This window comes from Marmota flaviventris, chromosome 3 (genome assembly GCF_047511675.1).
Source record: "Marmota flaviventris isolate mMarFla1 chromosome 3, mMarFla1.hap1, whole genome shotgun sequence".
Taxonomy (NCBI): domain Eukaryota; kingdom Metazoa; phylum Chordata; class Mammalia; order Rodentia; family Sciuridae; genus Marmota; species Marmota flaviventris.
This window is the reverse complement of record NC_092500.1, coordinates 166,125,313-166,141,692: the sequence shown is the minus strand read 5'-3', so window position 1 is coordinate 166,141,692 and position 16,380 is coordinate 166,125,313. Positions and strand designations below refer to the sequence as shown.

General features: G+C 51.7%; 1 protein-coding gene across 1 annotated transcript in view; it reads left to right on the top strand.

Annotated features, from left to right (window-relative positions):
- Positions 1 to 15,396, top strand: part of Loxl2 (lysyl oxidase like 2) — an 85,054-nt gene extending 69,658 nt beyond the window's left edge. Inside the window, exons 9-14 of the mRNA XM_027927049.3 lie at positions 1,211 to 1,373; positions 3,814 to 4,057; positions 9,448 to 9,563; positions 10,256 to 10,392; positions 13,322 to 13,433; positions 14,021 to 15,396. Of these exons, the coding sequence (XP_027782850.1) occupies positions 1,211 to 1,373; positions 3,814 to 4,057; positions 9,448 to 9,563; positions 10,256 to 10,392; positions 13,322 to 13,433; positions 14,021 to 14,100 (852 nt within the window). The 3' untranslated portion in view covers positions 14,101 to 15,396. The remainder of the gene's footprint in view (positions 1 to 1,210; positions 1,374 to 3,813; positions 4,058 to 9,447; positions 9,564 to 10,255; positions 10,393 to 13,321; positions 13,434 to 14,020) is intronic.
- The last annotated feature ends 984 nt before the right edge of the window (positions 15,397 to 16,380 follow it).

Here is a 16,380-nt window from a genome sequence, read left to right as displayed (position 1 = left end):
ATAGCAAGAAAAAACTGTTCATATTCAGTACACATACAATCAAAAAGAATTTTTTTCTATATGTGGTGGGTTGAATCTATGTACACAGAACCCATGGGTACAGAGAGTTAAGACTACACATATGCAAGGATGGGGGATGTTGAGATTTTTAATTCGCTACAAGTCCAAATTCTCCAGGGCAGGCTGACAGGCTGTAGACTCAGGGAAGAGTTGATGAAGCTCAAGTCCAAAAGCATTCTGTAGGCAGAATTCCCTGTTCTTGGAGGGATCTCAGTCATTTTTTTCTCTTAAGGCCTTCAATTGATGGGATGAGGCCCATCCATATTATGGAGGGTACTCTGCTTCTCAAGTCAACTGATTGAAATATTAGTCTTATCTAAAAACTATGTCACAGAAAACATCTAGAATAGTGTTTGACCAAATGTCCAGGTACTGTGGCTTGTACATTGACACATACAATTACTCCTAGAGATCTCAGGAACACAGGGACCTAGATCCTCATCCCAGCTCTATACCTGACTTTACTCCCCCCAATTTCTCACTTTTCTCCACTGGAAACTTCTCTGAAGTGGGAGAGTATATCCTAACAGTGTTTTGAAGCCCCATAGATGGAAGGGGCCCAATAAATCTCAGTTTCACAAACCTGGCGGCTGGATCCTCAGCCTCTATGCAGAACTGCTCTATTAAGTGCTTTCCCAGAATGAAATTCAGAAGTTAGACTTCATAGACTTCTAAATAATGACTGACATATACGAATGGTTTCTTCTCTCCTGCAATTCTGATCGATTGGTCAGGTCTTCCTGGAGCCCTGTGTTGAGGAGGATTCTGAGATCCCATTCAGGCTTAAAGGAGAGTGCTTCTATTGATTGGCAATGTCTGTCATGGCTCAGGACAGGGAGAGGACAGATGACTTGGAGGTGCCAGCCATTCCTGACCTGCAACACTGAGCAGCCATTTGATCTCAAACTCAGCTCCACTTTCCCAAGGGGGAGTACGGAAGATTCCCAGTGGTAGGGTCCGGAAACTTGGATTCTCACTCATTCTGCCACCAACTAAGTGCGTGGCTGGGGTGAGTCCTTGCCCCTCAGCCATCTCCATCTGAAAAATGGGATCATAAAACCATGGGATTTTTGTGAGGCTGTCAGTTGACAGAATATGAGAGAGTGACGATTCAAGGTGACATACTAGCCATTTCTTTTGATTCATTCAGGAGACCTGGTATTGGCACGGGAATGTCTACACCAACAAAGTGGTCATGAGCGGAGTGAAGTGTTCGGGAACGGAGCTGTCCCTGGCTCACTGCCGCCAGGATGAGGACGTGGTCTGCCCCCAGGGTGGGGTACAGTATGGGGCCGGAGTCGCCTGCTCAGAAAGTAAGAGCTCCCAGGGGCCGCCTCCCCCCTTGCCACCCCAGGGGAGGAGGAAGGCAGAAGGAACTTGGTTAAGTGAGAAGAGCTGGGGGAGAGAGATGAGCCATTAACAGGGTGGTGAGTAGGCAGGTAGGGTGTGGCTGGGGGAGGTCTCTGCTTCCTGGTGCTCTGGCCTGAGCTGCAGTCCCAGGACCTTGCTGGTGATGCAGGGGAGACAAAAGCATGCGGCAGTCTTAGGAGCCTGGGAGCCCCAGGCTCAAGTCACAGTGACTATTTCAGTGAGCAAGGGCAATTATGGGACCAAGGGCTCCTTTTTCATGCCAGTTAAATGAGGAAGATGACATGTTTCTTGGAGGCTAGGAAAGCAGGTGGGGCCATGATAGGAGATAGCACAAGGACACATGCATCCACTTCCCTGCCCCCACCTGCTCTGTACATTGTTTCCTGTTTTAAGACCTTGGAGGCAACTTAGTCGCCTATTACACCCTGGGAGTTCTAGAGATGGGACATTTCAGGGGAAGCCCAGCCAGGATTTACAATGGCCCCCTCACAGAGGCTTCTTCCATGCAGGGAGGACCAGCAGGGCAGCCTGGTGGGTGGTTGTCCTCCCCAACCCAAACCTGGCTCTCCCTGTGTGACCTGGAGAGCCTCGCTGAGCCATCTCTGTGGCAAAGCCAGGAAACTGACCAGGGAACTGACAAGGCAGCAGACCCTGCCTTGTTAGCTGACACTGGCTGATTGCACCGCCAGGATGTACACCGGCAATTGTCTCTAGAAACTGGAGATCAAATGCGACGTCGCATATGTTCAACTGCTTAGTGAACACGATGCACTGTCCTTTAACCATCTCTGAGGACAAGGGGTGTTTAGGCAGCCTTTTTACTGCTGTGACCAAAAGACCTGATGAGAGAAATTCTAGAGGAGGAGAAGTTTGTTTGGCACGCAGGGTTTCAGAGGTCTCATTCCATAGCCAGCTGGCTCCATTCCCTGGGGCTTGAGGCAAGACAAACAACTTGGTGGAAGAGCCTGGTAGAGGAAACAGCTCAGGCCAGAGCACCCAGAAGCAGAGACCCCTCCAGCCGCACCCTCCCTGCCTAGTCACCACCCAGTTAATTCCTATCAGGGGATTAATGCACTGATTAGATTGAAACTCCCATAGCCCAACTATTTCACCTCTAAGCCTTCTTGCATTGTCTCACACGTGAGCTTTTGGGAGTCACCTCATATCTAAACCGTAACAAGGAATCCGAGTACACCGAGCTCAGTCAGCACACCCCAGCTCCTGTAATCAGGACTCACAGCCCTGATGCAAGCTCAGGGCTGAGCAGCTCACCAGTTTTCACATCCAGTCAGAGAGGAGAGATGGGGAGGTCACCACCCTACTAGCCCCAGAAGAGCAGAGAAGCTCCACCCCTGCTAGGGGCTTTCTCTTTATTCACCAATTTATTTATATTTGCAATGTTCTATTCTCCCAAAAAGGAAATTAATATAAACCTAAATAAAATTCAAGATAGCATACCATGAAAACAGGTGGAAGGAAGGTCTGTACCGCAAAAATGGAGCCTGGAGAGAGGTTAATTAAAAATGTCTGCACCACAGAGTTCTATGTACTTACTATGGGTAGGTCATTAATATCACAGTGAGCTTCCTAGCAGCCAAAGGAAAGAGGGAAACCTCCTCATTAATTCAACTTATAGTGCCCATGAGGCGGAAGCAAATTTCTGAGTCAAGAGAAGTCCACTAGTCTGGATTCTGACATCAAAGGGAATTTCTCTGTATGGGGATTGAGAGTTGAGAGATGAATAATACCTTAACATCCTCATAGCAGAAATGAGTTGTAGGGGGCCATTGCTAAGAGTGACCCCCAGCAGAGGCTGAACGCATTACTCTGAGTGTTTCTCCAAGGGGGTGGGGACAGTAGCCATGTGGTCCAGGAACATAGCTCTCAGCTGGTTTGGCTAAATGCATGTTAGAGTAGTTGGGGAAAGAAATTTCCAAACCACCAATGTACATATCTAAAAATATGTAAGATAGGTAAGGTTGCGAATTAAATATTATGTAGCCACGAAACAAATGTCATAATGGATAGTTATCAACAGTTAAAGTGTATTTTAAGGGTACAGTATTAGCAGACTATAAATCTACATCATGCCCAGAAGAATCAGACCAAGGGGTGGGCAGTGTTCTCTCTTCCCCATCATTAAAGTAACATAAGGAACCCTCCTGTGCCCACCGCCCACATCAACACCTGCCCACGTGCCCTGATAAGCCAAGAGGTGTCAAAAAGGACGCTCAGCAAAGGGAAAGAGTAACTGGGGGTCATGTTCAATAAGGAGGGTAACACTGAGCCCTTGAGCTGGTTCCAGGAGGTGGCAGTGGCAGGGACCAGAAGTGAAACCCTGGGTAGGGGTTCCTCACCTTTGACCACTGTGTGCGCCCCCAGCTGCCCCTGACCTGGTCCTCAATGCCGAGATGGTCCAGCAGACCGCCTACCTGGAGGACCGGCCCATGTTCATGCTGCAGTGCGCCATGGAGGAGAACTGCCTCTCAGCCTCGGCCGCCCAGACCAACCCCACCACGGGCTACCGGCGCCTGCTGCGCTTCTCCTCCCAGATCCACAACAACGGCCAGTCCGACTTCCGCCCCAAGAATGGCCGCCACGCGTGGATCTGGCACGACTGCCACAGGTGGGCCCTCCCTCCCATCATCACCCACCTGCCCCAGTCTGCTGCGTCCTGCAGGACCCAGAATGGCCAGGGTCACTAGAGGGGGAAGTGTCCACCAGGCTGGCCCTCCGTGTTCACAGAAGCTGTTCTCCACTCCCAGTCCCTGCCCCTGAGCCTAGCCCCTGCTGCCTGTGCCCAGCTCTTCTAGCACTGGGCCACACACGCTTGAGTGCCACCCCCTCCATGGGCCTTCCGTGGATGGTTTTCACGTGCATACACACCGTGTGAACTATGCACAGAACTTCAGGGTTCTGCACTTGCTGGATGCCAAGTTCATGTGGAAGTGTATTTCATGCACTGATATCTGCTCTAAATATCTTGAGATAGTGGGCGTGGAAAGAGAATGGGGCCCAGGGTCAGGAGAGCTGCTCCCCAGCTGGGTCTCCAGCCCGCTGCAGGATGCCAGACTGCCTGGGGCACATCACCTGGGTCTCCGGGTCCTTTCCAGATTGCCAGTCTGTTGATATGATCCCAGTGCTATGAATCCTGGGCCAGAACCAAAGAACATATGAAATTCTAAAGCCAGCCCTAGCTGGGGCCTACCGCAGCCACCTGACTCGCCCTCCTTCCTCTGTTTCTTTTTTTCCTTTTCTTTTGTTCCTTGACTCTTAATCTAATCAAGACCCACTGTCCCTGCTTGGTCACACTGTGTGCTCAGACCTGACTGGGCAGGTTAGGAAGACAGAAGTCAGCACAGTTGGAAGAGATGGGAGGGGGCCTCTGTTAGTCACAGAGCAGGAATTCCCCCGGGAGTCTCCAGATTTCCTCTGGTAATTCCCCCTTTCTATGCTCAGGTATAAAACAAAGCCTTTGCAGAGATCCCTGCCTCTCAAAGTGAGGCCCCTCCGCCAGTGTCTCAGCCACCACCTGAGAGCCTGAACACCAGGGTGCATTGCAGACCATGAATGCGAACCTGAGTTTTATCAGGACTCCCAGGTGACTGCACCTCAGAGCCTGGGAAGCCCTGGTCTGGATGACCTGCGGGCTTCCTTCTGCTCTGCAATGCTGCCATCACAGGCAGAAGTGCTCACGTGTGTTGGCTCTTCTAAGTGCCAGGCCATTGGATCCGTGTTTTCCTAGGTAAGGCATGGAGCCTCAGTGTCATGGAACTTTCCCAAGATAACAGGGAGTTGCTGAGCAGGGTCCCTGCCAGGGCCTTCTGTCTCCAGAGCACAGATTCTTCACCTCAGCTGCGTCTTCTTCAGAAACTTATCTTTAACTTCAGGAGTGTGGCCTAATCCCACTCAAGTCAGTGTGGTGATAGAGTTGTTTGGCCTATTTCAAAAGAAAGGACTATGGTGGCATTTGGGGGCGTGATTTTCCTTTACAATGATTGTCTTGATGTCCTTCAAGAGTCCTAATGAGCTGAAGAATTTCTGATCTTTATATAGAAGCGTGTCAGTCTTCTTCAAAGTGCAAGTCGAATAGAATTCAAGTCATGGTGATATTGGTACCTGGTTTCCTTCAGATAGTACGTGGCCAGCCGGGGGCCAGTGGGGCTGTCGCTGCCCATGGGTCTGTAAGTGGAAGGTAATTGCATCCCAGCCCTGCATATGGCGGCCCACCCAAAGATTACAGGGTAGGACTCTCCAAGTGCCGTATGGAATCAGTCTCTCCTCTAGGAATAGTCACATGGTGACATCATGGAAGTGTTCTGATCTGGAGCCCGAGGGAACCCTGACTTTGTGGTCTGTTTTATTTCTTTGCTTACAGATGTTCCCATGAACCGTTTGGGAGGGAGGGGTAGGAAGAACATGCAGCTAGGCTTAGGCCCTGCAGACCTCCCCCTCCTCAGCCTTGACTGAGAAACTATGTCCATAAGATCCCAGGACCATGAGAGGGGACTCCCAACCTCCAGAGTCCCTGGCAACTTCTCCAGACTCTTCGGGTGGGCCTTCCAGCAGGGTGCCTGGCCTAAGCCTCGGTTGGGTCCCCTTGGGAGGCTGATGAAAGCTGGCCCTGTCGCAACTTAAAAAAAAAAAAAAATTCTGGAAGATTTAGCGTCCCATTTCAGCAGATTCACAGAGACGTCAAGTCCATATGTGGAGCCAAGCGGGAGAACCCTGGCTCAAATTAATGTGAACAAGGAAGCACATGCCATTCCCAATGTAACTGATGCTACAGTGAGGAACAGAGCCATGTTCTTGGAAAGCTCTAAGCTGAAACCCAAGGACTGAGGCCTTTGGAAGATTCTTCACCAGCGGGACGTAGGGGAAAATGCCCTCAGTTTTGTTCTCTCTCCAGTGCACCGTCCCTTGGCTGATGACCTTGATGTGGACCCTCTGCTGGATTTTCTTTCTTTCTTCTTCTTTTTTTTTTTTTTTTCTTTGTTCCAGGGATTGAATCCAGGGGCAATTAGCCACCGACCCACATCTCTAGTCCATTTTTTTATTTTTTGAGACAGAGTCTCGCTAAGTTGCTGAGGCCCCTCTGCTGTCTGCTGTGCCCCAGGAAGTGGGCCACACCTGCTCAACTGGCATATCGTGTCACAGTTTTGACAGGGACCAGACAGAACTGGGCGCCAGTGCTTAACAATGTCCACAGCAGGGCAGCTGCTGTGTCCCAAGGGAAGCCTCGGGGAGGAGTTGGCTGGGAGCTAGAGGAGCAGGGGAGTGGGCCCCACATGGCCACAGCCCCCACATCAGGGATGGCACTGCTGCAGAAAGGAGTCCTCTGTCGTGTGGGCCATGCTGCCGGGTGTGGAGCAGACCCTCGGAGGCTCCAAGCCCACAGATGTGACGGGGCCTCTGAGCCAGTGAGACACCCTCAGCACATCCATGGGCTTTGTTCCTCCCAAGTGGCTGCCCAGCACCTGAGGACAGCAAGGTGGAACCCCCTGAAGGGCCCCAGCTTTTGTGGAAGCCCCCCCTGGAACTGGAAGACACCCAGTGTCTCTGAATTACAGATAGGAGCATTGCCCAACCACGGCAGAACTCTACCAAACGGTCGATTGGGAGGCTCCGGGGACACTTGGCTGGGGTGGCGTAGACGTGTAGCACAAACACCTCTGCCGAGTGCGCAGAGCCCCTGGTTGAGAGTTTTCCTGGGGCCACCAGTGACTTGAGGATAGCAAAAAATGCCCCTGACCTCCTGTCTTTCTCTGAACCAGCTTTCTCTGTCTGTCACCCACTTTGACCCCTCCCCCCAGGGGCACCAGGTCCCAGGACAGCAGCTCTGGAGTCCCACCGTGAGGGCCATCCTTCCTTTCTTTCACTAGGACCTCCATCAGGCAGGAGGCTGCTCTGTCTTCTCTTAGTGTTCTGGAACTTCTTCCCAGGTCTACCTTCCCTGCCTCCGCCCCAGGGGTCAGGCCCCTCCTCGACTCCCAGCCTGGGAAGAGAAAGCCTGGCGCATGGCCTCCTGCTCCCAGGGCCCCCATCTGTATTGGGCAGCGGTGGGGGGAGGCAAGGGGGGGTCTCCCGGCTCTACCTGGGGCCTGTTGGGAGGGAAATGTGCCCCTGGGTTTGAGGGGATGCCACGTACACCTCCGAGGTAAAGGAGAGACGTTCAGGTCAGAAGCTGGTGAAAACTGAGGAGCCGTGAAACCAGCCGCTTCCCTCCCCAGCAGGGGAAAAAGTGAACCTAGAGAGGACTTAAATCAGGTCTTCAGGAAGCAGGAGCGCGGGAGGAGGCCGGCCTCACAACAGCCCGTCTGTGGGCTCCGTCTGAATTCTGTTTAGACAACGGAACATAAACTACTCCTCTTCAGTCTTTCCAGCCGGTCTGCATGGTCACATAAGCCCCTCTCTGAAAGAGGCAGACATTTTTGGGCCATGAGTCAGACCTCATGTCTCATTGGGCTCCTTCAGGAAGCCAAAAGAGACTCTTTGAAAGTCATCACTTGGACTGCCACAAAATGCTCCTTGTGAGTGTTCTCCGAGGGCCCCCGGCTCCACCTCACCCAGAAACATGAGTGACCTGGGGGAAGCCCAACTTAGCAACTCCTGGCGTTATTTTTAGCACAGCAAACACAGGAGGAAGGAAAGAGAGCCTCTAATTTCCTCAGAAAGCCCCACTTTCCATCCCCCTCTTCCCTCTGCCCCCCATTGCCCCTGTACAGCAAAGGGAGCTCGAGGCCACTATGTATGGCATGGGGCGTGGGGGCCGCCAAAGGCCTGAGAGTAATACCGACTCTAGGTAGTATTAAATGCCACCACCATAGCTGCTGATGGCAGTGATAATGAGACAGCTGACAGGTACTGAGCACCCGCCCTGTTGCCAGTCTCTCATGAGGCCTTTCTGTCATTTACCTATGTGCTCCTCACACTGCCCTGCAAGGGCCTGATGTTATGATTCCTCTTTCCCAAAGAGGAAACTGGGGTCTACCGTAAACAAAAGCAGGTCTCTCTGCCCCCAGACTCGCCCCTTCTTCTTCACTGTTCCAAGTATCCCTGTAATGGTGGACACACGCACGTTGGGATAGCGGCAGACACTCCCAGGCAACACGCGTGGCAGGTTGGGATGGTGCTAAAGCCAGCCCAGTGCCTTCAGCCCTGGTCCTGGGCACTGAGGGATTCCAGAATGCTCCACGTAGCAGCCATGTTTGCCTTGTTTATTCTGAGCCAAACGTGACACTTTCCTAGACTCTGCATCTGTTCTCAATTCCTCCCAGTGAAGAGATGGACTGCTGTGGACAGGCAGCTGGGGAGCTAGAGCCTGTCTGCACAGGCGCCCTTCCACCCGCTCCCTTCCAGAACCCCGGATGCACCTTCCCAGGCATAGCCCATGTCTCTCCCTGAGAATGACTCACTTCTCCTTCCCAGAGGGCCTCCCTGGCTCTCTTCCTTCCCCTTCTTGCTTCATTTGCTCAATACAAGCGGCACAGACACCGTCATTCAGTTCCCAGGGTCTGGAGATGAAGTGCATGAATGTCCCCAGAATGCGTGCATGTCCTACTCTGGCCACACACGGTTTCTTAATGCCTCTTCTTTCCCACTCCCCCACTTACTGACCGCACCTCCCCCTTCTCATCCTCTCTCCCTCCCTACCACCTTAAAAATGTTTTTAAAAGAGACTGGAATATGATTTTTTCATCAAGTCTAGAGAAAGGGTACAAAGCAAATGGGGAGGGCCTCCTGAGGGCTCAGAAGGGCCCCCGCTTATTAAAAATAATAGAGGTCTGCAAGGCTCGGCGAGGGGGGAGGCTGGCTGACTCTGGAGCCTGGACGCTCTCTGAGAAGCACCATGCTCACCACCTTCCTTACCTTTTCCCTTGCCCTTCCTGCTTCTCCCCTGGCCACCCAGTGACCATACTGCTTAAGATTCCCTCAGGCCAATGGCCAGCTGAGCCACTGCTCGCAGGTGACAGTGGCTAGAGACACCTCCCCTCCCGTCCTGTCTCCGGCCCCCAGGCACTACCACAGCATGGAAGTGTTCACCCACTATGACCTGCTAAACCTCAATGGCACCAAGGTGGCAGAGGGCCACAAGGCCAGCTTCTGCTTGGAGGACACAGAATGTGAAGGAGGTAGGCTTGGGGGGGGGACCATGGGGACTTCATAAGGGCTCCAGTGCTTCCACCCCTGTGTCCCCTGGCCACTGCTGACTCTCCACATGACCTTTCTTCATGCGAGGCCTTTGCTAGGCGTGAGGTAGAAGGCAAAACCTGGTTCGAAAGGCACCTCTTCCCCCAGAGTTGTGCGGGCAGGCACTGTTAGGGCCCATGGCCTGCCAGTCAGGTACAGACCCTTGGCTGACTCACATGGGCCTCCTGCTGCTTGCCAGAAACCTTTCTTCCCAGGTGTCCCAAGGCCCAGGGCCGCTCCCCCACCAGACTATGATCCTTCACGTCCAAGTTCACAAGAGTTGCCCACCCTCTCTCACTTGCTTCCCCAGGCAGGGCATCATGGTCACCTAATGGTCACCACACCTGCACTGTGATGACCTGGTGGTGCACCCACTACCCTGACACCAGGGGTCCTTTGAGGACAGATATGTGCATTCTCACTATACCCACTGCCTAGGCAGCTGGGGGAGCTAGAGCCTGTCTGCACAAGCAGACAGGTGCCAGGCACAGCAGATGCATAAATGTGTGTGTGATTAGTCCCTTATTCATTGAAGCAAAGGTGGGAGCTCGAGGGCTGGAAGAGAGATGAGGCAGGGGGTCGTGGGTACATGGTAACAGCCCCCCCCCCCCACATACACCATCCCTGCCTGTAGACATTCAGAAGAATTACGAATGCGCCAACTTTGGTGAGCAAGGCATCACCATGGGCTGCTGGGACATGTACCGCCATGACATTGACTGCCAGTGGATCGACATCACCGACGTGCCCCCTGGAGACTACCTGTTTCAGGTGAGGTGAGGGCCCTGCTCATGGGAGGAAGGGAGGCAGCCTCAGAATGCAATTCACTCAGCCCCTGGCACATGCAAATCCAAATGCATTTGCAAGCTGTTTTAGTCCTTGAGCCAGGAACGGGTTCCATGGACTCTTAACAACCACACCCTTGGCTTCTTTTTGAACTTCTCTCCCCTCCATCCTGATTTATCCCAGTGCCCCCCACCCTACTGTGCTGAGGCTGAAAGCAATATGAGCTCACGTGCCGCAGTCCGGCTGCAGCAAAATAACCGGGGGGTGACGAGCAACTTGTGTACATTGATACAGCAGGAGAGGGAGCCGTTTATTGTAGGACAGGAGGGGTATATATACATTCCACACAGCTTATCTTAATTAACATAAACTAGATACAGCAGTCAACCAATAAGGAATCTCCACACTTAATGGCTCGCTGGCGTTACTTCACAAACCACTCCCTCTGGCAAAATGCCAGGCACCATCCAGACTCTAACACTCACGTGCACGTGTGTTTGTCTCTTTCCTGGGTCATAAAAGAGGCTCTGCTGAGGGGCTGTTCTCCATGCAAAGAAATCCATCTATAATGGTAGAATGTCAAGCTGGGATAGCCTGGCCAATGACTGTACTGTGGGGACTCCCTAGGGCTTCCACCCTTGGGGAGGGCCAGCCTGGAAGAGTAGCCAGGGAGCCTTGGCCTCCCAGCTTCTGACACACTGGTATGCTTCACCAGGGCCCACTTGGCAGGGGAGACAAAGGACACTGGACCCCACTGACTCCCCTTCTGGCACATGGCCATGCTCCTGTCTGCCGAAGCTTCATTTCAACACATTTCCACCCATCTCGCTTCCCAGTGTGCCCCCATTGGGTGGCAAAGCGGGTGTCCTTGGAGGCTTTCCCAAGGAGGTGCTCAGCTGGCTGAGTCCCCACCCCATATGCTTCCCTGAAGAACCTGCATCTGCAGAGAAGTGACCACAGGGCTTTGAGAGATCTCCTTGGCAGCCTCAGATGCTGGAAATCAGATGGCCAAGTACTTTTCTACCCATGATCCCAGAACCACAGACCTGGAGAGGCCCAGCCAAATTGCAGAGTGCTCTTTATTTTTAAAAAGAGAATATCTGTGGCTCTGTGCATGTACACAGTGCCCGGTAGCCCATGTTGGCAGTCTGCTTTGTCTTTGCCAGTGAATGGGTATCATCCTGTATTCTGAAAAATGCCATTGATTCAACAACTATGATTTACTGAAGACTTATGATGGGCCAGGCAGCCTGTCTCATTGAATCTCCCAGTGAAGGAGCCTTAGAATTATCCACATTTTACAGCCAGGCAAACTCTTGTTACTTCAACTCCATATTATGTGTTTTTGACCCCTAAATGATACAGTTAGCGAACAAAATCAGGGCATGTTAATGCCTCTGATGAAAGAAATATTTCCCTTGTTATAAACACAGAATCTTAGATGTCTGCAAAGCCTGGCCATTTCTGGATACAGTGCCACCTGTGGGCACCAGGATCTGCTGCAGGGACAGGACAGGGCACTGGGAGAGAAGGAATGTGTGCTCCAAGTAGGGACCAGTGCCCAAAGACTGAGACAGGACTGAAAGGGCCACTAGGTTTCTTGTGGTCTTTGCTTTGTCCTCTTTCTTGTCACTTCAAAGATTCACAGAAATTTGGGAAATTAAAGTCCTTCTGGCAAATGCTCATGAGATTTAGAACCCCAGATAGAGAGTGGGGTGGCATTGTGGAGCCCTTGGATTTCAGCCTCATCTTCATCCCCAAGTGGATCTTATGGGCCCTAACAGCCCAGTGGGAATCCTTGATGCATCCTGTTGCCCTCATGGCCACACTTCAGGGACACTTGGTGGGCAAGGGACTGCTTGAACCTCAGTGTGAGAGATAGTGATTGCCCTATGTCACATGGGTGGGGCAAGGGGACAACCAGGGTGGTTGGGTAGAAAAGAGACCAAAGAAAATTTAGGCCACCCCAGAGTGAGGCATTTACCACAGTGGGACATGGCCTCTGGCAGGTCTGGCCAGCCAGGCCAGACACAGGTCCTCAGAGTGACTGCCTCCAGCCAGGACACAGGAGGGGCCAGGTGGGCCTCCATTTCCTAAAGCATCTCTGAGGGAGGACCCAGGCAATCTGCTAAAGGGCCCTCTGGGACCTCACACCTAGAATATTCCTTAATAAGCATACTCCCCCCACCCTGCTCACCAGGAGGTGGGAAACACAGCCCTTCCATTGTGTTCAGCCCTTGAGGGAAGCCCTGTCACTTATGTCCCCTTCATACAGCTTTTGTCTCCTCATCTTGGCCTCCAGTTTCATTTTCCTTTCTTTTGGTTGCTCACCCAGAATCTCTCTGTCCCTCCCAGACCCCTCAGAATGATGGTCCTTCCTATTGCTGCTGCTTCTGGCTGTGTCCACTCAGCCAGGGTAACAGGAAGGAAGCAGGCGGGTGGGGTAGAAGGTATAGCAGAGGGGGTCCAGAGTCCACCAACAGTCCCAAGCCAGATCTGGGCCAGCAGAGCAAGGAAAGACTTCAGGACCACCTAAGTCCAGCCCCAGTGCCCAGAGAGGGGGATGGGTGTGTCCTGTCCCCAGCACCCCTCTTCCCGTGTTCCACACCACACAGTCCTTCTCTCCACTCCCCCTTGGCAACCTGCTTCCTCCTCCTGCAGAAGGCCCAGCCGCTTTCCTAGGAGGAAAGTGACCCTTGCTGAAGGTGTGTTTTTTTTATACCAAGAAAGAGGGACACAAAGTCCCACTCCTCCAGGCCAGTCTCACCCCCAGCTGCTCCTCGGCACCTGCCACACTCCCCTCTCCTGAGGTCCCCAGCTCTGAAAGCTGGGCTGGCCTTGGCAGAGCCCAGGCCTGAGGTGGAAGACGGCCTGGGAAGGAGGGAGCAACTTCCTGTGGCATGATCTCCCCCAGGTTGTCATTAACCCCAACTATGAGGTCCCAGAATCTGACTTCTCCAACAACATCATGAAGTGCAGGAGCCGCTACGATGGCCACCGCATCTGGATGTACAACTGCCACATAGGTAAGGCCCCTGGGCTGCTCCCACCTCTCCTCAGGCTCCAGCCCACCCTCCAAGAAATGGGCAAGAGCAGAGGCAGCTTCCTCATCTGGGCGAAGAGCTTGGGGAACTGGGCCAGCACCGCATTCCCGGACTCAGGCCTGGGCTGAGACTTAGTTTTCACAGCCAGCCCTGGCCACAGAGAGAGGGTGGGACAGAAACAGCCGGCCCAGCAAGAACAGACCCCAGAGCCATTTAAGGGCTGGAGTGGAGGCCACCAACTTTATGCATCTGACCTCAAAAATGTGGGTGTCAACAATTTGTGGGCTCTGTATATCAGGTTTTCTTCTGTCAAGAATTACTTCTAGTCTCTAGTAGAGGCTTTTCCCTTGGATTATACGACCTGGGGAACAAAAAGAAAAGCAGAGTTTTCTCCTCTGCAGGAAAGTGATGGACCTCACTCTTGGTGACAGTAAAAATTAGACCACATTTATTCACACATACACTGGAGTTTAACAGGGTCCCTATATATCTGGGTGCTCAGAGGTGGCCTCGGTTCAGGCCCTCGGGGCTGAGCATCTAATTTGCCAAACTCTCTCCCCGATTCCCAGGTGGTTCCTTCAGTGATGAGACGGAACAAAAGTTTGAACAGTTCAGTGGACTCTTAAATAACCAGCTCTCGACGCAGTAGAGAAGGCTCCTGGTCACCTCCCGTGTTCAGGTCACAGTACATCTTCCCTGGGAGGACTAATCACCACAGCCTGCCCCGTGCAGACCCAGCTCAGGAGGAGGGAGCTCCCTCATTCACCAGGTGCTGCTGCCTGACCTCTGTGGCTTCGGAAGGCCTTGGGGGCTGGGACTTGTCCGAAGGGCTATGGGAGCAGTTCTGAGATCCAGCCTTACCCAGGACCCTGGGTGGTAACGCAGGCTGTCATCAGCTTGACCCACCCAAGCTGTGGTCCACCCTGAGTCTGGCACCACCAGACTCTGCACAGATCATATAGGACTGTTTTCTTCTCCAGTTACACGTGGGCAAATGTGAGCTTCTCAGCCCAGAGGTGGTCAGGCTAAATCCCATTGCTCCTTCTCTTAGGTCATTTCCAGCTAACTTGAATATCTAGACCTGTCTTCCAACTAAGCCAACTGCCTCTAGTCAATTTTAGTCACAATTATTAAGTACAGTAGTCCCCCTTATCCACAGGGCACATGCTCCAAAACCCCCAGTGGATGCCTGAAACCACGTACAGTACTGAACCCTATATATACTGTTTTTTCCTATATATACATATCTATGACAAAGTTTTATTTAGGCACAGTTAAAAGATTAGCAACAATAGTTAATAATAAAATAAAACAATTATAGCAATATGCTGTAATAAAAATTATGTGAATATGGTTTCTTTCTCAAAATACCTTATTGTACTTTCACCTTTTCACTTAAAGAAAGCACTTTATGGCTTCTTTTTGGCATATCCAAATCACCAGCATCATTACTTTTGTGACTTGAAGCCATTATTAAATAAAATCAAGGTTACTTGAACATAAACACTGTGGTATTTGTACAGTGGATCTGATAACTGAGATAGTTACTAACAAGTGGGTAGTGTATACAGTGTGGATACACTGGACAAATGTGCCTCCCAGGCTAGACAGAGCAAGATAGTGCAAGAGCTCATCATGTTACTCAGAAAAAGCATTCAATTTAACTTATGAATTGTTTACATCTGAAATTTTACATTTATATTTTCGGACCACAGTTGACTGTAGGTAACAAACCACAGAAAGAGAAGCCTTAGATAAGGGAGGACTACTATATAGATGCCACGTGTTTTCTAAGTGAACTCAGAGTTGGTGCTTTCCCCCCTGCTCCCTCTTTCTTTCAAGGTACCATTATTATATGTTCACAATCTTTGAAACACAAAGTAACTTAGGGGCATTCAACATCAGGCATCTGAGCCTTTGAAAATATAGCTCAAAAGAAAAACCAGCCACTTGTGTGAGTCATCTTTCTATCGCTTCAATTCAATTGATCCCATTGTGTTATAACCTGGGTTTGGGTGATGAGAACACTCACCAAACCCATGTCTTATCACACTTATACCTACTTGCATTGTGGACTGAGACAACGTGCACCCAGATTTCGTCTAAACCAGTGTGCGCAGGCCCTGAGCTTCCTGTGTTCTGTTGTTGAAAAGGAGCTTTATAGTTTCACAGTTTCACACCATGCAGAGATGGCTCCCATGTCCCCCACAGTCCAATGTGGGATAACAATTGCTGCCCTCTGAGCAGTCCAGGGAGATCACAAAAATCTAGCCATGACCTTTCCTGAACTGCTTTTTGCTGAAATTTGCCAGGGACATAGTTGTTGTGGGACGACTAGATTTAAAAAGTCACAGGCAGCTTCCCAAAGCTGGTAGAGAGCATATGCATCAGCAGAGCAGGCGCCTGAGCCCTTTCCTGTGGCAGTGGGGTGAATAACACAGCCACAGTTAGGGGGCTCCCAAATGTAAAGGGTGTGCTAGGGCCCAGCAAATCAGGTCCACAGTGACACCAGAGCTTCAGGCAAGGACCCTACAGCACCAACTCTCACCCAAGCCAGAAGAGACGAGGGCACTGGGCCTGTGCCAGAACACCCTTGCATCTGTTCCTGCAAGGGAAGCAATCTCGGATGCATTGAGATCTCACCTCTTGGCTCTGTTAGTGTTTCTTTCTGCAAAGAGCCTGTTGTAACACTACCATGTAGCACGGGGACGAGCCCAGCCAGAGCCTTGGACCTGAGTATCACCTTGATTCAGCTGCTCTACAACAAAGGTTCGCCGGCTGGCATACCTGACCTACTAGAGGGTGCCGGGCAGATGGCACGGAGCAGGAGCAACTTACCTCCCATGTAGGGTAGACTTTGCAAATGTCCCCCAAGGCCCAGATGCGATCCTCCAGGCCTCCTAGGGTGAGCTGGCCTTCAAAAGCCATA